General features: G+C 48.8%; 1 protein-coding gene across 1 annotated transcript in view; it reads right to left on the bottom strand.

Moving 5' to 3' along the window:
* The window catches only part of P4HA3 (prolyl 4-hydroxylase subunit alpha 3), a 33258-nt gene extending 15175 nt beyond the window's left edge, over window positions 1-18083 (bottom strand). The window contains exons 1-5 of the mRNA XM_081327844.1: window positions 17821-18083; window positions 12648-12790; window positions 11824-12044; window positions 10006-10155; window positions 8581-8632 (exon numbers count right to left, since the gene is read on the bottom strand). Coding sequence (XP_081183970.1) covers window positions 8581-8632; window positions 10006-10155; window positions 11824-12044; window positions 12648-12790; window positions 17821-18002 — 748 coding nt within the window. The 5' untranslated portion in view covers window positions 18003-18083. The remainder of the gene's footprint in view (window positions 1-8580; window positions 8633-10005; window positions 10156-11823; window positions 12045-12647; window positions 12791-17820) is intronic.
* Between the last annotated feature and the right edge of the window lie 2609 nt (window positions 18084-20692).

The raw sequence follows: 20692 nt of genomic DNA, 5'->3' as shown, positions 1-20692 counted from the left end.
CCATGAAAATCATCTCAAAAGTTGGGGGGTCGTCTTATACGCCCAGTCGTCTTATACGCCGGAAAATACGGTATTATTATTTCAAGGTTTGTGAAGAAAATTTGGGGGAAAAGGGGAAATCAAGTAAATGTACTATGTGGATTATGGATTATAGAAACCAATTGTTAATGATTTTTCTTTACAAATGTAAACAAGCAAACACACTGTTTACCAGCTATTCAGTGATTTATGTTTTAAAAAAATCAATAAAATATTTGGGAGGGGGGAAAAGGTTCCTGCACTTGCTGTTCAGTAGAAAAAACGCAACTGATTGGAAACGCAGAAGCAATATTTCCAATGTAGGAAAATTCAAATTATGAACTCCCCCATTGTAGCTAGTCCTCAAATTACGACAACTGAGCCCCAAATTTCTATTGCTGAGTGAGACAGCTGTTAAGTGAATTTTGCCCCATTTTACATCCTTTCTCGCCACCCGTTGTTAAGTGGATCACTGCACTGTACTTGTTTAGTCAGTAACACGGTCGTTAAACAGAATCCGGCTTTCCCCATGGACTTTGCTCGTCCGAAGGTCGCAAAAGGGGATCGCACGACCCCGGGATGTTGCAACCGTCATAAATATGAGTCAGTTGCCAAGGGTCTGAATTTTGATCACGTGACCGTGGGGGAGGCTGCCACTGTCGTAAGTACATGTCAGTTTCCAAGCATTTGGATTTTGATCCCATGCTGCCAAGGTCGCGAAGGCTGAAAAACCGCAATCACTGTTTTTTCAGCGCCGTTGTCACTTTGAACGGCCACTAAACAAACAATAATAAATAAATAATAAACCTTTATTGTCAAAGTACAACGTGTGCAGTGTATGCCTCCCAGCATACACAAAGGACAGCACAGCAGGAGGCTGATGGTGCAGATCAGCAGAGGGGCTGGACAGCTCTGGGCGATGACTGCTCACTCAGGATAAACCTAATGACTTAAGCTGTTGACAGCCCCAGGCAAGGTCAGCCTGGTGGGAAGCCAGGATCTACACCCATTGTCACCTGCACTGGCAGGAAGCCCAGGTTTGAACTGATTGGATGCCATCCACCTGGGCAGGTACAAATAGACGCCAGGTTTCCCTGTTTCCCCAGTTCGTTCTGTTCAGAATAAACTCATCTTTACCCCAGCTCTGTGTCCGTCTCTATGTGAAGCACGCGACTTTACACTGGCGACGAAGGTGGGATCCTGCTCCGGAAAACGCTAGCCGCGGACGAACTCCCATCGGCAGCTCAGGAACCGACGCAGGACGACCTGGACCGAGGTAATGGCACAACTGGGACAATACCCCATCTTCAACAGCAACCGCCCTGAGGAGTGGGAGGCGTTCGTAGGTTAGCTCGAGTGCTACCTACGGGCGAATGGGGTCAAGGACGACCGACAGAGAGCGGCGGCGCTACTCTGCAGCTGTGGCACAGAGACGTATCGGCTGGCGGTCGGCCTGTGCGCGCCCGACAACATTCACGCCATCGGGTACAGCGAGCTAATATCCAAGCTAACGGAACACTTTAAGCCCGAAACATCAGAGATAGCTTGGCGGTACCGTTTCGAGAAACGGGACCAACGTCCAGGCAAGACCGCGAAGCAGTGCATGGCTGCCCTGCGACAAGCGGCGAGACTCTGCAACTTCGACAACCTCGAAGTCCGTCTGCGGGATCGGATCGTCTGCGGGCTAAGGGACCGGAAGCTGCGGCAGAAGATGTTTGCCAAGCAGAAGCTGACCCTTCGGGACGTCCAGGAGGAGTTCTTAGCCTGGGACATAGCGGAGGAGTCCGACGCAAGGGAGAACGGGGCCATCCATCAGCTGTCCGGCCACAACGACGCAGAAGGGGGAGACTTCGAGGTGGACGCCATCCACCGCCAGCAGCGATCGACCACCTACTCCCAGGACCGCGTAAAGGAGCAGCGCCCAGCGACAGCCGAGCAGCGGTACCAGGAGTGCGGATGCGGAACGAGCGGCCCCTGGTCTACCCAGTTCGCCGGCTGCAGCACCCATCACTCCCGGTCTACCCAGCAGTGCGGCGGCAGCCCCAGGTCTACCCTGCCCGGCTCACTTGGGCAACACCGGTCTACCCCGTGCATCGGCTGCGGGTCAGGAAACTCCAACCGATCTACCCGTTGCGCCAGCTGCGGAGGGCAGCACCCCCGGTCTACCTGCCGGTTCAAGTCGGCGAAGTGCAGAGCGTGCGGGAAGACCGGCCACATCGCGGCGGTCTGTCAGAGCCGGCCGAGGGACAGTCTGCACGAGGTGGAGGCAGATTTCCAGCTGGCCACAGGTACAGGGGAGTGGCCGCCGAGGTTTACGGTTAGCCACACAGCGGGACGGTCGGCTGTTTGCGAAACCGGGGGACACCCACCCCTTATTCCAAAAATCAAACTGAGGGTTAAAATTCAAGGGCTCCCCTGCATAATGGAACTTGACTCTGGGTCAGCCGTATCCATTATCTCCGCGCGGACTTTCAGCGAGATCTGCAAGCGGAGCGGCCAGCGGGTTCCCCTGAGGCCATCCAAACTGACCCTCTCAGACTTCCAGAACTCTCCGATTAAAGTCAGGGGGGAGGCGTCGGTGACGGTCCACTACAAAGGGTTTAAGGGGAAGTTGAGCGTGCTGGTCGTCGAAGGGCAACGGACCAGCCTTGTGGGGCTAGGATGGTTCAGGGCGTTGGGCATTGGGATCACCGGGATCCACCAAACGCAGAGCCACACCTCCCTGGAGGGCATCTGCAGGGAGTTCGCGGATGTCTTCGACGAACGGTTGGGGAAGTACACCGGGCCCCCGATTTCTTTTAAATTAAACCCCCTAGTCCCACCAGTCAGGATGAAGGCGAGGAGAGTTCCCTTTGCGCTCAAGCATAAGATTGAGCAGGAATTGGATAAGTTAGTGGAACAGGGGGTGCTGACGCCGGTAGATGGGGCAGACTGGGAGACCCCCATAGTTACCCCGTTAAAGGCAAATGGGGACATTAGAATCTGCGCAGATTATAAGGGGACAATTAACCGGGCGTTAAATGCGCATTCGTACCCGGTTCCCGCCGTAAGCAGCATCCTGGCATCCCTGCAAGGTGGGGCGGTATTCGCGAAATTAGATCTTGCCCAGGCTTATCAGCAGCTGCCGGTAGACCCCGAGGCAGCAAGGGCCCAGACCATCATCACCCACAAAGGGGCGTTCCGGGTAAACCGACTGCAATTCGGGGTGAGCGTGGCTCCGGGGATTTTCCAGGAAGTCATGGAAAAAACGCTAAAGGGGATCCCCGGGGTTTGCCCATATTTTGACGACGTCCTTATAGCGGCCAGCTCGGAGGACGTCCTGGCATCACGGCTAAGAGCGGTACTCAGTCGTTTTAGGGATGTGGGTCTAAGACTGAAAAGGGACAAGTGTAAAATTGGGGTTACAGAGACGGAGTTTCTGGGATTCAGGATAGACGCGCAAGGCATCCACCCATCAGCCTCCAAAGTGAGGGCTATCAAGGAAGCCCCAATTCCCAAAAACAAAGCGGAGCTGCAAGCGTTCCTTGGTCTCTTAAATTTTTATCATACATTCCTGCCGCACAAGGCGACCATCGCGGAGTCCTTGCACAGGCTCCTGGACAAACAAACACCCTGGGACTGGACTGCCACACACACAAGCGCGTTCAGGACCCTTAAGAACATGCTAGCCGGGGACGCAACGGTCACTCACTTCAGGGAGGACCAGCCCATCTACCTAGCGTGCGATGCATCCCCTTATGGGATAGGGGCAGTCCTCAGCCACTTAAGGGAGGACGGCTCGCAGGCTCCCATAGCATACTATTCCCGGACCCTGTCAGCAGCGGAGAGAAACTACGCGCAGATAGATAAGGAGGCGCTGGCAGTGGTCGCGGGGGTAAAAAAGTTCCACGACTACCTGTACGGGAGGGAGTTCCTCATTTACACGGATCACAAGCCCCTGCTGGGATTATTCACCACGGAGAAGCAAACGCCACAGATCCTTTCACCAAGGATGCTCCGTTGGTCCATTTTTCTTTCAGCATACTCCTGTAAGCTAATCCATAGACCAGGAAAGGAAATGGGACACACCGACGGACTCAGCAGACTTCCCCTAAGGGAGGCTGGACCAGATCCCGCTCCTGCTAATCAGATATTAGCAATACAGGAGCTGGCTGAGTGCCCATTAGACGCTAGCGACATAGCAGCCGAAACTCCCAGGGATAAGATTCTTAGCAGAATTCAGTCCTGGGTTAGCAGCGGGTGGCAGGACAAGTCACCGGGACCTGAGTTCACAGCATTTTTTACGCGGCGGCACGAGCTCTCAACCCATAAAGGCTGCCTGCTGTGGGGGAGCAGGGTCATCATCCCCACAAAACTTAGGGAGAAAGTCCTTCAGTCCCTTCACGAGGGTCACCCGGGAGTGGTAAGGATGAAGGCCAGGAGTTACCTGTGGTGGCCTGGGTTGGATAAAGAGATAGAGGGGTTGGTGGCAGGATGTTACACATGCCAAAGGTCTCGCCCAGAGCAGGCACACGCTCCAGTCCACAAGTGGGAACAAACTCACACCCCCTGGTCCAGGGTCCATATAGATTATGCGGGGCCATTTCAGGGACACACCTTCTTAGTCATCGTGGATAGTCACTCCAAGTGGTTAGAGGTGGTACCTGTGTCCAACATGACATCAGCGGGCACAATACAGGCACTAAGGGGAGTGTTTGCCACACATGGGTTACCAGATGTAGTAGTATCCGATAACGGAGCGCAATTTACCTCCTCGGATTTCTAGGTGTTCCTGAGGACCTTGGGGATTAGGCATGCCACTTCAGCGCCCTTCCACCCTGCCAGTAACGGGTTGGCAGAGAGGTTCGTGCGGACTACCAAGGACGCACTCAAACGAATAGTACAAGGGGACTGGAAACAGAGACTGGCCACATTCCTCCTCCATCAACACGCAACACCCTGCACAGCCACAGGAAAGAGCCCAGCGGAGCTCAGGTGGGGCAGACGCCTCATAACTACGTTAGACAGACTCCACCCAGACAGGGTATCAGCAGACACAGAAGCCCCAACCCTCAAAACCAATTTCAACATAGGGGAGCAGATCTGGGCCAGAAATTACAGCACAGGCCATCCATGGGTGCCAGGTGAAGTGGTGGAACGGACAGGCCCCCTCTCCTACAGAGTAAGGGTGGAGGGGGGACTCCTGTGGAGGAGACAGTTAGATCAACTAAGGAAGAGAGCCCCTGAGAGGACGGATGGAGAATCAATGGAAACAGCAAGGGAGGAGGCAGAGCAAACACAAACACCAGATTGTTGGGGGCAATTAAGCTGACTTTGTAATAATGCCGCTTGGGGTGTGTGTGAAAGCCCTAATAAGCAGGCATATACATAGAATGAAGGCTACTGCTAAGCTTGTAAGCCGCCCTGAGTCTTCGGAGAAGGGCGGGATATAAATGGAATTAAAATAAATAAAAATAAATAAACACACACACAGCCACAGTCACAGTCACCCAGAAGAACAGCAGGAAGGGTTTTGGGGCATCCATCTGCCTGGCAGGGAGCTGACAGGGAAAGTAGGCAAGAGCCTGAGGGCAGCAGGTCACAAAGAGCCAACACAGAAACACATGCACACACACAAATCAGACCAACACAACCAGACCAAGGAACAGGAAGCAGAACCGAATACAGAGCCGAGCCTGAGAAGATCAAACAGGAGACACAGAGCCCCCAGCTACCTCAGTGATTATGTTCGCTCTTAAGCCTGGGGGGAGGAGGAATCTGGAGGGTTAAATGTAAAAATTGTAAATAAGCTGTATATAGATAAGAAGGAAGGACAGAGGATCACCCTCACTATGGGGGAAGGGGTGCAGTGTATGCCTCCCAGCATACACAAAGGGACAGCACAGCAGGAGGCTGATGGTGCAGATCAGCAGAGGGGCTGGACAGCTCCGGGCGATGACTGCTCACTCAAGATAAGCCTAATGAGTTAAGCTGTTGACAGCCCCAGGCAAGGTCAGCCTGGTGGGAAGCCAGGATCTACACCCATTGTCACATGCACTGGCAGGAAGCCCAGGTTTGAACTGATTGGATGCCATCCACCTGGGCAGGTACAAATAGACGCCAGCCTTCCCTGTTTCCCCAGTTCGTTCTGTTCAGAATAAACTCATCTCTACCCCAGCTCTGTGTCCGTCTCTATGTGAAGCACGCGACTTTACAATGTGTAAATTGAGAGTAGCTGAGCCTCCCCCCGTGCTCTCTCCCCCCAACACAACCGCAATCACTTTTTTCAGTGCCGTTGTAACTTTGAACGGCCACTAAACAAACAGCGGAAAGTCCAGGACTGCCTGTACAGTAATCAGGAGTTGTTAGCCAAACAAATCAGCGTTCAGTAAATAGGGTTCTTTTTTTTCTCGAGAAAAACGCCAGGGGGTTCCAAAATGTCAAGATGGCGGATGCAACGGAGGGTCCGAATTTGCGCCAACAAAAAGACAGGGGCCCTTGTGGCTGCCATCTTGACTTTTTTGACCTGTGGGCCCTACTGAAAGCTGCAGTGGATAATAACGGACAATTGCATGCATTTTTCTCCCCCTTTGGGTCCTTAACCTCTCACAGGACCAGATCAGGTTTTGCAGAACTTGGTTTGAAAAAGCCTGCTGGATGGACGGCTGTGCGTTTCTTATCCTTTTTCCTCGAACAAAAGGATGAATTGCCAGCTGGCTAGAAAAATGTTTTTGCTGCTCCTGATCCTCTAACTGCTGACTGACTCAGTGTCTCAAATTTCGGAGGGTGTAAATCTCACTTGCCAGTTCGAAAATTTTTTTAAGGAACCTTTCAAATGCCTCCTTCCAAGCTGTTTTTGATGGTAGATTAGTCCTAGACCTAGCCAGACAATTCTAAGTTAATTAATTGGAGATGATTTAATTCTACATTAGTCACGATTGGGCTATGGTTAAGAAGCAACACCGCTTCCCAGTTATCCAATTTATCTCCCTCCCTCCTTCATCTCTCTTCCTCCCTCCCTCTTTTCTTTTTCTTTCTCTCTTTCTTTCTCTCTTTCTTTCTCCTCCCTCCCTACTTCGCTTCCCACCATCTCTCTCCTCCCTTCCTCCCTTCCTCTTCTCTTCTCTTTTTTTCTCTCTCTCTTCCTTCCTTTCTCCTCCCTACCTCCTTCCCTTCCTTCCTTCCATCCCTCCCTCTCTCTTTTCTTTCTCTTTCTCTTTCTCTCTCTCTCTCTTTCTTTCTTTATTCCCTAAAGTTCAGAGTTGCCGTCACTGGGAGATGGACAGCTAATACATTTGAAAAAAATATAAAATAAAATGAATGCATATGTCATATTGAAGAGGAACTAAATAGCCTCTTGATGCAGGTGAAGGAGAGTGCAAAACTTGGGTTGAAATTAAACATTAAGAAAACCAAGATCACAGCATCCGGCCCTCTCAATTCCTGGCAAATAGATGGGGAAGAAATAGAGGTAGTGACAGATTTTATTTTCCTGGGCTCCAAGATCACCGCAGACGGGGACAGTAGCCAAGAAATTAAAAGATGCTTGCTCCTCGGGAGGAAAGCCATGGCAAATCTAGACAGCACACTAAAAAGCAGAGACGTCACCCTGCCAACAAAAGTGCGTATAGTCAAGGCTATGGTCTTCCCAGTTGCAATGTATGGCAGTGAAAGTTGGACCATAAGAAAGGCTGAGCGCCAAAGAATTGAGGCCTTTGAGCTATGGTGCTGGAGAAGACTCCTGCGAGTCCCTTGGATTGCAAGGCGATCAAACCGGTCAGTCCTAGAGGAGATCCACCCTGACTGCTCTTTAGAAGGCCAGATCCTGAAGCTAAAACTCAAATCCTTTGGCCACCTAATGAGAAGGAAGGACTCACTGGAGAATTTGATAACAGCAGCACGGTTACTGGTGGGACAATACTGGAAGAAGGATAGTTTGCCTACTATAGAAGAATTGGGGATATGTATTGTAAAATCTTTTTTGTAAAACTCATATTTACGACAGTCGACATGTCCTGTGGGGGTGTGTGTCACACAATCCCCTTTTCGGACTTCCTGACAAGCAAAGTCAAGGGGGAAGCCGAATTCACTTAACAACCGTGTTACTCACTTAACAACCGCGGCGATTCACTTAAACAACTGTGGCAGGACAGGTCTTAAAACGAGGCAAAACTCACTGAACAGCTATCTCACTTAGCGACAGAAATTGTGGGCTGAGTTGTGGTCATAGGGTTAGCCGAGGACTACATGCAGTAATAATTCTGGGGAGGTCAGTTGTAATTTCAAACGGTCATTAAACATGTACTTTTTCCCTTAAACAATTCGCTTTTTTCAATGGGAGGCCTCTCCTGTTTGGCTGAGAATGTAGGAAACAAAAGGGGTGTAATTTCTTGTCTCTTGTCTAAGTGGTATTTTGGTATTTTGGGAGCTAAATTCAGAGTCGTCTCCTTTTCGGGTAAATACAGTGTTTTTTTTGGCAGTGAAGATGCGGTGGAATTTATTAAAGAACACAATCTTTGCAAGTGGTGGTGTTAGACTGACAGGCCAAATAAATCTGGATATTTCTTTCTCAGAGGCACATACCGTAGTGAAGGAATTCCCGGGACAGCCTTAAGGCGTGAGAAATGTTTCCTGCCTTGCAAAAATAAGATTTCAAAGGGGAAGGGAGGAGAGAGAGAGAGAAAAAAAGAAGGGGATCGTTAACCCTTTATAGGAATAAAGAGATTAAATTTCCAAACAACCCTTCCCTAAGCCCAGTTTAAAAACCTGGCCCCAACATCCACCGGCAGTTTCACCCTGCGTATGAAACACAGCATTGTAGCAACCCCAAACTCAAGATTGGACATATTTTATAAAAATGTTAACACTGGCTGTTTTGGGATTTGCTCCACCTGTATTTCTTGAAAAATTAGAGTAAATCCTTGAGGTGATAGATTTGGGAAGAAAGCAAAAAAAAAGTTTGCATTAATTGCACTTTAGTGGACTAACACCCCTTAAAAGGCGCCAAATCCAATTTTATTCGGAGATGATCGATCTACTTACGTAGATATAGATGAGTACAACTGCAAATTCGGATTTAATGGACATTTGGATTTAACGGACACGCCTTTTCCCAGCTAGTGTATTAATGACACGTAAATCTAACTCGTCAGAACAGCTTTCCCCATTCTTGGCAACTTCCGAGCAACTTTAAGATGTGTGAACTTCAACTCCCAGAACTGAAGCCTGCAGAGCTTAGCCAGGGCCTAAAGGCTGTCAGGTTTTGGATGGAGAAGCAATTCGGAGACAGTTTGCATTTAGGAAGGGAGGGAGAAAGGAAAGAAGGATGAGAGAGAGAGAGAGAGAGAGAGAGAGAGAGCAAAAAATGAACAAAGAAAGAAAGAAAGAAAAAGAAAGAGAAAGAAAGAAAGAAAGAAAGAAAGAAAGAAAGAAAGAAAGAAAGAAAGAAAGAAAGAAAGAAAGAAAGAAAGAAAGAAAGAAAGACTGGATTTGAGGCATCTTGGATCTGGAGAGTCTTCATTTTTAATTCTAGACACAATAGAGTTTATGAAATTTGGAGATAGTTGTGGATTTAGGAAGAGAGAGAGGGAGAAAGGAAGGATGGATGAAAGAGAGAAAAAGGAAGGAAGGAAGGAAGGAAGGAAGGAAGGAAGGAAGGAAGGAAGGAAGGAAGAAAGGAAGGGGAATGAAGAGGAAGATTAGAAAGAAAGAGAGAGAGAAGATAGAAACAGAAAGATAGAAAGAAAGTGGAAGGAAGGAAGGAAGGAAGGAAGGAAGGAAGGAAGGAAGGGGGAGGGAAGGAAGGGAGGAAAGAGGAAAAGAAGAAAGAAAGTGGAAGGAAGGAAGGAAAGAAAGAAGGAAGGAAAGAGACAGAGAGAGAAGAAAAAAAGAAAGAGAAGGAAGGAAGGAAGGAGAAAAAAAGAAAAAGAAAGAAAGAAGGAATTCCAAAGTGCCCTTTGGAATAACCGAAAGCCGCGGTCCACTCCGGAAGCCGCTGCCAGGCCTCACCATGTAGTAGGCGAAGGCCAGATGGTCCAGAGCATCTTCCAGGCTGCCCTCGTCTTCCATCCTCCACTTCCCGTAGGAGCTGCGGAAGAGCCTGGCGGCTTCCTCCAGCCACAGGATGGCGTGGTAATAATCCTCCGTATCGTAAGCCACCTGCGAGTAACCGGGGCAGATCAGATGCCCAGCAAAACCCAGGCGGATCGGAGGAGCAGGAATGGAGTGGGCCTCCCTGCCACGGTGGCCCAAGAAGGCAAGCGGGCTTCCTTGGCTGGACATCCCCAACTCTGCGGGACCTGGGCCCAGATGACCTGCCTATTTCCAATATTTTGGGATGGAGTGTAATGAATTGTGATTAATTTTGTGATTAAAATATTAATACGTATATGGTATTTATATGTAAAGGTGTAGGTTTATACATATGCTGTGCGTAGCATCTTTAAATGTGTGTTATGTATGTGTACACTTTTGAGAGCAAGCAACAAAAATTCTTTTAATGTATGCCAATATGCCCACAATAAAAACTGACAATAAAGGTTATCTATCTATCTATCTATCTATCTATCTATCTATCTATCTATCTATCTATCTATCTATCTATCTATCTATCTATCTATCTATCTATCGTATCTACCATCTATTATCTATCTCTATCTGTCTGTCTATCTATCTATCTACCATCTATTTATTATCTATCTATCTATCTATCTATCTGTCTGTCTGTCTGTCTGTCTGTCTGTCTATCTATCTATCTATCTATCTATCTATCTATCTATCTATCTATCTATCTGTCTATCTATCTATCTACCATCTATTTATCTATCTATCTATCTATCTATCTATCTATCTATCTATCTATCTATCTATCTATCTACCATCTATTTATTATCTATCTATCTATCTATCTATCTATCTATCTATCTATCTATCTATCTATAATCAACCTATCTTTTTCTGTATCTGTCTGTCTGTCTGTCTGTCTGTCTGTCTGTCTGTCTGTCTGTCTATCTATCTATCTATCTATCTATCTATCTATCTATCTATCTATCTATCTATCTATCTATTTATCTATCATCAACCTATCTTTGTCTGTCTGCCTGTCTGTCTGTCTCTCTGTCTCTCTCTCTCTCTATCTATCTATCATTAACCTATCTTTGTCTGTCTGTCTGTCTGTCTGTCTGTCTCTCTCTCTCTCTATCTATCCATCCATCCATCCAAGTACCTCCCATGAGCTTCCATAGGACAGGGGCACACTAAGTCCCCCTGAATAAACAATGCCATGGGGGGGCACACATTCCCAGGCAGCCCCTGCAAAGCCTTTGGGGTTGAGCTCTCAAAACATCTGCAGACGTTGCCACCAGACTGCCATTGTTAAGGATATGAGAAGAGGCAACCACATTGTTTTTATTAAGGACAAATATGAATGGCTCTCAATGTAATTAGCAAAACTGGAACTCCCCATTTCCTAGTGATAGCTCCAAAGTCACCCAGCCGGCTTTCACGCCTAAGGCAGGACTAGAACTCACCGTCTCCTGGTAATCGTCCCAAAGTCACTCGGCGGGCTGTCGTGCCCAAGGCAGGACTAGAACTCACCGTCTCCCAGCTTCTAGCAGAGTTTGCAAGACCCTGTTTATCATGTTATCTTGTCGTCTCGCCTTTTTTGACCTCCCCTCCCGGACCCCACCACCCGCAGGCCCCTTAGCCCAAAGAAGACCCTCTAGCAAGCTCACCCACCGCTGGACTGCCCCGTTTTCATGGGGGGGAACCCGCTCCGGTCCTTCTTTGAGGACTCGTGAGTGGGCCATCTTGTTTTCAGCGCCTCACCTTCCCAATGTGGAAACAGTCATCAGCGGACAAGGCAAAGTCCAGGCTGGGATGGTAGACCTCAGGGTGGGCCTCGCTCGCCATCCGAAATCGGCCTCGGACCAAGTCTCGGACGCTCAGAGCGTAGACATCTTGAAGCCGCAGGAGGGCCTGGGCTGCTCCTTGGAGGTCCTCAAAGAGAGGTAGATGGTCCTCTAATCGGTGATAGCTCATCTTCAGGACTGGAAAACCCAGTTGGGTTGGACAACGTATCAGTGATATGCTGGTCAGAGCTGGTCAGAAACAAGCCAGTTTTTCCCATGTTGTGGCAATTGTGAAGATATTCAGCTGCGTTTCTCCACCTCAGCAACTTAAAAGAGGTGCGGACTTCAACTCCCAGAATTCCTTAACCGCTCAAGACGACTGCTGAGCATTCTGGAAGCTGAAGTCTGTACAGCCGCGTTTCTCCACCTTCCGCATTGGAGGCTGGCAACTTCGCCCCTAGGCCAGGGGTAGGCAACCTTGGCTCTTTTGTGACTCGTGGACTTCAACTCCCAGAATTCCCCTCAGCATAGCAGGCTCAGGAATTCTGGGAGTTGAAGTCCACAAGTCATAAAAGAGCCAAGGTTGCCTACCCCTGGCCTGCTAGGCCATCACACTGCTCACAATGGGGGAGGTCTACAGAATTACGGCCAAATAAAAGTAGTCTTCTGTTTACAAACGGTCGCTAAATGAGCTTTTGTAAATCGAGGACTGCTTTTATTTGGTTCTACCCCTGTAGACTACCCCTCTACTTAAACGAACTTTCTCTCCCCGGCAATTAAAGAGTGGTAAGCAAAGGACACCTTGGGTATTCTCGCTTCCTTCCATGCTATAAACTACGTTTCTCCAGTCCGACTGCAACCTCTTGATCAGGGCAAACGCCACCAAGGGGTTCTCCAGGGATCCGCCCGATCCCTGATGCAAATCCTGGATCTTCTGGTAGAATCTGGAAGACAGAAATGTTATCATCTATTAATCCATCAGTTGGGATAGAGCTGGAACGGACCTTGGAGGTCTTCTAGTCCAGCCCCCTGCTAGACCCTAGTCCATTTTCGACAAATGATTGTCCAATCTCCTCTTAAAAACCTCCAGTGATGGAGCACCCACCACTTCTGGTGGCAGGCAGTTCCACTGATTAATTGTTCTCACTGTCAGGACGTTTCTCCTTAGTTCTAGGTTGCTTCTCTCCTTGATTAGTTTCCAACCTCTTAGAATTCTAGACAACACAGTATCAACGGTAGAGACCTTCACGTTTCTGGGTTCTCTAATATCCCATAGACTTAAAATGGACCCCTAACATCAAAAATGTCACCGAAAAAACACAACAAAGAATGCTTTGCCTGTGCCAACTCAGGAAGCTCAGACTGCCCAAGGAGTTGCTGAGACGGTTCTACAGAGGAAGTACTGAGTCTCTCGTTTGCAGCTCAGTCACTGTCTGATTTGGCACTGCAACCAAACAAGACAGACACAGACTTCAACAGATAGTGAGGACTGCAGGAAAAACAAACAAACAACTATTGCAACCAGCCTGCCTTCCATTGAGGAGTTGTATATTGCACGAGCCAGAAAGAGGGCTGTGAAAATATCTACAGACCCCTCACATCCTGGACGTAAACTATTTCAACTTCTTCCCTCCAGATGACGCTATAGGGCAGGGGTCTTCAAACTTGGCCCTTTTATGGCTCGTGGACGTCAACTCCCAGAATTCCTGAGCCAGCGTGAGGGAACTATGACCCTTTGATGACTTGTGGACTTCAACTCCCAAAATTCCTCAGCCAGTGTGATAGAGCAGGGGTTTTTTCCCGCTCCCGCCCTCCTCAACTTGGAGCCGTTTAAGATGGGCAGGCTTGAGGCGTGTCAAACTTGGCCCCTTCATGCTGGCTGAGGAATTCTGGGAGTTGAAGTCCGCAAGTCATGAAGGGGCCCTAGTTCCCCCATGCTGGCTGAGGAATTCTGGGAGTTGAAGTCCGCAAGTCATGAGGGGGCCATAGTTCCCCCATGCTGGCTGAGGTATTCTGGGAGTTGAAGTCCGCAAGTCATGAGGGGGCCATAGCTCTTTCATGCTGGCTGAGGAATTCTGGGAGTTGAAGTCCGCAAGTCATGAGGGGGCCATAGTTCCCCCATGCTGACTGAGGAATTCTGGGAGTTGAAGTCCACGAGTCACAAAGGGGCCATAGTTCCCCCATGCTGGCTGAGGTATTCTGGGAGTTGAAGTCCACAAGTCATGAAGGGGCCCTAGTTCCTTCATGCTGGCTGAGGAATTCTGGGAGTTGAAGTCTGCAAGTCATGAAGGGGCCATAGTTCCCCCATGCTGGCTGAGGAATTCTGGGAGTTGAAGTCCGCAAGTCATGAGGGGGCCATAGTTCCCCCATGCTGGCTGAGGAATTCTGGGAATTGAAGTCCGCAAGTCATGAAGGGGCCATAGTTCTCTCATGCTGACTGAGGAATTCTGGGAGTTGAAGTCCGCAAGTCATGAAGTGGCCAATATTTGAAGACCCCTGCTATAGGGAATTGCAAACCAGTACGACTAGACATAAGGACAGTTTCCCCCCCCATGCCATCACTCTGCTTAACAACTAATTCCTACAACACTGTCAAAATACTAGCAAAGCTGTATTACTATTATACTCCTCATCTTTCCTATCACCTATCCTTATCTTCTCATGACTATAACTTTGCTGCTTGTATCTTACAATTTGTATTGTTTGGGGGGTTTTTTTGTACCCTAGTATGATTTATGCTGTTTGCTTAGCTAGTACTCTGTGACTATCACTAAGTGTTGCATCTTATGGCTGATGATGAAGTTGTTGTGTTTCACGATTTGTGATGAATGTATTTTCGCGTTGTACACGATCGTGATTATCAATATTACTTGTAGGGACACGGAGAGCTTCAGCGCCGGAAACAAATTTCTTGTGTGTCCAACCACCCTTGGCCAGTAAAGAATTCTATTCTGTAAAGAATAAAGAATTCCGTTGCTTTTTTGCCCTGCCTTCTCTTCTGTCCCAGCCTAGGTGAGTCCTGGTTATGCTCACAAGGGGAAACCCCTCTTCCAATCAAGCAGGCAGGAACCACAAGAAAAAACCAAAACCCCTTTTGTTATTCACAGAGCTGAGTCAATGTCCAAGGCAAACAAACATAGTCCACAGAAACTCCATCCTCAACACGCACAGCGGCCTTCGGCAACCAACACTTCCCACACCTTCCCTTTTATAATTCAGCCCAGGCGTGGCTTCCTAAGGCCTTCTCCTTGGCCTTTGGAGCCGCCCCACTGCATCACTCTGTCCTGCTCGCTTCTCTTGCCGGCGCTTTCGTGCATCCTGGATTTGTCCCAGCTGTGCTTCGTCACTGTCCAACTCAGACTCCCAGCACAGCTGTGTCTCAGCCTGAGGGTGAGTAGAGGGGCCGGGCTCCTCGTCCGACTGTGAGTCTTGGAGCTCCTCAGAGCCTTCCTCTGACTCTAATGTCACTCCAGGACCCTCCTCCTCCTCCTCCTCCTCTGAGTCCTCAGACTCAGCTGCCGGATCAACGGGCTGGCGAGGAATCTCAACACCTTCAGGTGCTTTGGAAAGTAGCTTGACTCCCCCCCTCTTGTTTGTGGCAGTCCCTCAAATATGAATTGTTAATATTAAATAATATTGATTTAATAATTCGGGGAATAAAGAAAGGGTCGTTTCCCCTCTGCACAGTTCCTGGTTTAGGTTCTCCCCATTTTGCAGAGAGTCAGGAACAAAACCTTGGCAGAGACACAGAGGGTCCTCGACTTACTGGGATCGGGATTTCCGCCGTTAAGCAAAGCAGCTCTTCAGTGAATCATGCCCAACCCCGTCATTCAGCAAATCTTTGCAGTTGTAAAGTGAATCATGTGGTCGTTAAGCGAATCTGGCTCCCCCCATGGACTTTGCTGGTCGGAAAGGCACAAAAAGCAATCAAGAGACCCTGGGACAACACGACCGTCATAAATATGAGTCAGTGGCCCAAGTGTCTGAATTTTGATCACGTGACCAAGGGATGCTGCAACGGTCATTAAGTGTGAAAAACGGTCATTTGTCCGAAATGGTATAGGGTTTCCTGCCTGAGCAGGGGGTCGGCCTAGATGACCTCCAAGGTCCCTTCCCACTTTATTATTATTATTATTATTATTATTATTATTATTATTGTTGTTGTTGTTGTTGTTGTTGTTGTTGTTGTTGTTGTTACTTTTTTCAGTGCCGTTGTAACTTCGAACTGTCACTAATGGGACAGCTGTCCCTTCCACCTCTGTTCTGTTCTTTATCTTTTATCATATTGTAAGCTGCCCCAAACAGCAAGATGGGCTGCTTATCAATTTAATAAATAAGTAAAATAAACTTTTGCTGCCTGTGTGTCTCTTCTGGTTAGGAAGAAGTTAAACACGACGGGAGAGTCACTAGTCCATCCTGCTGTGTTTCTTTAATAATAATAACAACTGGATTTGGGTTTCCAAAACGGTAAAACACAGAAGCATTTTTTTAATTATTATTTCAGTTTGCTCCATTTTTTAAATTTTTCCAGACTGAAATGGGGTCTGGAAGCGCCTCCTTCTCCCTTTCCTGAAAATTAAGGTAAGATAAAATGGCTGGTTTTTTTTTTTAACCACTTAAGACTTGGGGAATTTGGTCTGCAGAAGAGGAGACGGTGGAGGAAATAAAATGCAAAATAAAATCAGTTCAGCTTTGCTGTAGCAGGCCACTTAACCCAACGGAAATCTAACAGATAGTGCAAAGTAGGAAAAACGGAGGCTTCGTCTATCTTACTGGATTTGAGAGTAATGGGGGTCCAAACTAGTTAATATTTGGGTGAGAGACCCCCCCGCCCCCCACTCCAACCCCTTGAGCTGCAATTTTTCCTCTGCAGTTGGTGTGCAATCCACTTGCCAGGGTTGAAAGAAGGAAGGAAAGAAGGACGAAAGAAAAAAGAAAGGGAAGGGGGAATAAAATGGAAGGAGAGAGAAAGAAGGAAGGGAAGAAAAGAAATGGAAGGAAAGGGGAAGCAAGGAAGGGGGGGAAATAAGAGGAAGAGCTGGGGGGAAGATATATGGAAGGGAGGGACAGTGGGTGGAAGGGGAATGGAGAAAGAAAGAAAAAGAAAAAGAAAGAAAGAAAGAAAAAGAAAGAAAGAAAGAAAAAGAAAGAAAGAAAGAAAGAAAGCGAAAGAAAGAGAGAGAAAGTAAGAAAGAAAGAGGAAGGAAGGAAGGAAGGAAGGAAGGAAGGAAGGAAGGAAGGAAGGAAAGAAAGAAAGAAGGAAAGAAGGAAGGAAGGAAGGAAAGAAAGAAGGAAGGAAGGAAGGAAGGAAGGAAAGAAAGAAAGGAAGGAAGGAAGAAAGAAAGAAAGAAAGAAAGAAAGAAAGAAAGAAAGAAAGAAAGAAAGAAAGAAAGAAAGAAAGAAAGAAAGAAAGAAAGAAAGAAAGACTTTGGATCTGAGGCATCCTGGATCTGGAGAGTCTTCATTTTTAACTCTAGACACAGTAGAGTTTGTGCACTTTGGGGATAGTTGTGGCCGAAGGAAGGAAGGGAGGGAGGGAGGGAGAGAAAAGAAAGAAAGAAAGAAAGAAAGAAAGAAAGAAAGAAAGAAAGAAAGAAAGAAGTTAGTAACTCAAGAGGTTAGAAAGTCATCACTGGAATGAGAAAGGAAGGAAGGAAGGAAGGAAGGAAGGAAGGAAGGAAGGAAGGAAGGAAGGAAGGAAGGAAGGAAGGAAGGAAGGAAAGAAAAGAGAGAGGAAGAGGTTAGAAAGTCATCACTGGAATGAGAAAGGAAGGAAGGAAGGAAGGAAGGAAGGAAGGAAGGAAGGAAGGAAGGAAGGAAAAGAGAGAGAAAGAGGTTAGAAAGTTATCACTGGAATGAGAAAGAAAGAAAGAAAGAAAGAAAGAAAGAAAGAAAGAAAGAAAGAAAGAAAGAAGAGGAAGGGGAGGAGGGGGGGGTCCCTCCCCAGCTGCCCCCCCCTCTCCTCCCGCCTCACCTGTCGAGGTCCCGCAGCCGGCCGGCCTCGTCCTCCAGGTAGGCGCGCAGGTGGCGGAGCAGCGCCCCTTCCGTGCCCAGCGCCCGGCGGATGCTGAGCATGGAGCTGAAGGTCTCGCCCGGCGCCGCGCTCAGCCCCACCAGCGCCGGCAGCACCAGCACCAGCGCCGCCGGCAGCACCATCGCGCCTTCTGAGGGGGAGGAGCAGAGGGAGGCGGATGGGAAGCAGACGGGGAAGCCGGGCGGGGAGGGCGATGGGGGGGGGGGGAAGCAGCCCCGGAGGGAAGGGGGGTCAAGTGGGAGGGGGGAAGGCCGTGGGAGGGGGGGCGCTGGGGAGCTGCAGCCTTTTGGCAGAGGAGTGACCGGTAGCAATCTATGGGGGGCGGGGGGGGGCTGTGAGCCCTGCAGGTCCAAGCTCATGCAAAATGTGCGGGGCGGTGGGGGTGGGGGTGTGGGGGGGTCTGCGTGACTTTGTGTCTGGGAGGGTGGCTCCTGCACCCCATGGCCGAGCGCCACGTTGCAACGTTGCGGGTAAATCCACCAAGCTGTGGACAGGACAAACGGAGAGCATCCAAACGCTGCAGCATGAAATCACAACCCCAGGATTTGAAAATGCGAGACACACACACACACACACACACACACACACACACACCCGTCCACTCACGCTTCCTTTCAGGGCTAGAAGTCCCTCTTCCTATTTTCCCCACAACAGCAACCCTTCGAGGTGGGTTGGGCCGAGAGAGAATTAGCTTTCATGGCTACAATGGGATGCTCTCCTGGTGGTTGGCCCAAAGTCACCCGTTTGGCTTTTGTGCCTAAGACAGGACTAGAACTCACCGTCTCCTGGTGAATGGCCCAGAATCACCCAGCTGGCTTTCATGGCTAAGGCAGGACTAGAACTCACCATCTCCTCATGATTGGATGACCCAGCTGGCTTTTGTGCCTAAGGCAGGACTAGAATTCACCATCTCCTGGTGATTGGCCCAGAGTCACGCATTTGGCTTTTGTTCCTAAGGCGGGACTAGAACTCACCGTCTCCTGGTGATTGGCCCAAAGTCACCCAGCTGGCTTTCATGCCTAAAGTGGGACTAGAACTCACCGTCTCCTGGCGATTGGCCCAAAGTCACCCAGCTGGCTTTCATGCCAAAGGCGGGACTAGAACTCACCATCTCTTGGTGATTCGATGACCCAGCTGGCTTTTGTTCCTAAGGCGGGACTAGAACTCACCGTCTCCTGGTGATTGGCCCAAAGTCACCCAGCCGCCTTTCATGCCAAAGGCGGGACTAGAATGCACCGTCTCCTGGTGATTCGATGACCCAGCTGGCTTTTGTGCCTTAGGCAGGACTAGAACTCACCACCTCCCTGTTTCTTTGCCAGCACCTTCACTACTACTATGCATCAAACCGGCTACTTGTGCATTGTTTACATTTTTCCTGAGTGCGCAGAGCAGCTGTCCGTCCTCTTTGCTTGCGAAGAATCTTTCCTACAACCTGGTGCGCTCTGGAAGGGCGAATCAATACCAGCAAATGTTCTGGTGCAACGCTGAGATTTTGGACCCATCTCTTTTGTTGATTTAGAACCCTTCGCACCCCACAAGAACTTTCCTGCTATGGTGTTGCTTCCGTAAATTGCTTCCACAATTTTGCACATGGCTACCCTAATCTTTTAAGATGAGTGCCCATTCTGCCACCTAGTGGAGAGTTTGGGCATGACCTGTAGAATACGTTTTTAAATCAGAATACAGCTGGAAGGGACCATAGATTGTATTAGCTTTTTTGGTGGTGGCTGCACATGGCTGGCTCATGCTTAAGTGATCGTCCACTAGGGCTCCAAGGTCTCTCTCTGAGGTGCTGTGTTTGGTTCTTCTACCTTTGTTTTTCCTGCCCAGGTGTAAAGCCTAGCTTTTCTCCACATTAAATTTCATGTTGTTGGCTAGGATTAGGGTTCACAAAATTCACAGTTTTGCGGATGGTTGTCCTAGTTCAGGGGTTCCCCGCTAGGGGTGGAAGACGATATTCCAGGGGGTGCAAAAACTTGAGTTTTCAAAATTATATAATGTTTTATTAATTTTTTTTTAAAAAAATAGAATTCAGTAGTAATCAGTCAACAAGAACGTATTGTCTGAGTATCTTATCCACTAATACAAATTGAATTCCTCATCCCTAAATAATAATAATAATAATAATAATAATAATAATAATAATAATAATAATAATAATAATAATGATAATAAGCTCTTACCCCCCGTGGATAGGGCTCGCAACTTGGGAGTCCTCCTAGATTCACGGCTTACCCTGGAAGATCATGTGGTGGCCGTGACTAGGGGGGCTTTCGCCCAGGTTCGCCTGGTGCGCCAGTTGCGGCCCTATCTGGACCGGGATGCCCTGTGCACGGTCACTCATGCGCTCGTGACCTCTCGCCTTGACTACTGTAATGCTCTCTACATGGGGCTTCCCTTGAAGACCACTCGGAGGCTCCAACTGGTACAGAATGCGGCCGCGAGAGTTGTCTTGGGAGTTTCCCGGTACTCCCATGTTACACCTTTGCTCCGCGAGCTGCATTGGTTACCAGTTGTCTTCCGGGTGAGGTTCAAGGTCTTGGTTATGATCTTTAAGTCCCTACATGGCATGGGTCCGGGTTACCTCGGGGACCACCTGCTGCCGGCGTCAACTCCCCTCCGCCCTGTGCGTTCCCACAGAGAGGGCCTCCTCAGGGTGCCTCCGGTCAGGGAATGCCGACTGGCGGCCCCCAGGGGGAGAGCCTTCTCTGTGGGTGCCCCGGCTCTGTGGAACCAACTGCCGGTGGAGCTCCGGATGGCATCAGACCTCCGAACTTTCCGTCGTGGCCTGAAGACCCATTTATTTGAATTA

Source organism: Vipera berus (genome assembly GCF_964194415.1).
Source record: "Vipera berus genome assembly, chromosome: 4".
Lineage (NCBI taxonomy): Eukaryota > Metazoa > Chordata > Lepidosauria > Squamata > Viperidae > Vipera > Vipera berus.
The sequence above is the reverse complement of the archived record's forward strand: the minus strand, read 5'-3'. Positions and strand labels throughout refer to the sequence as shown.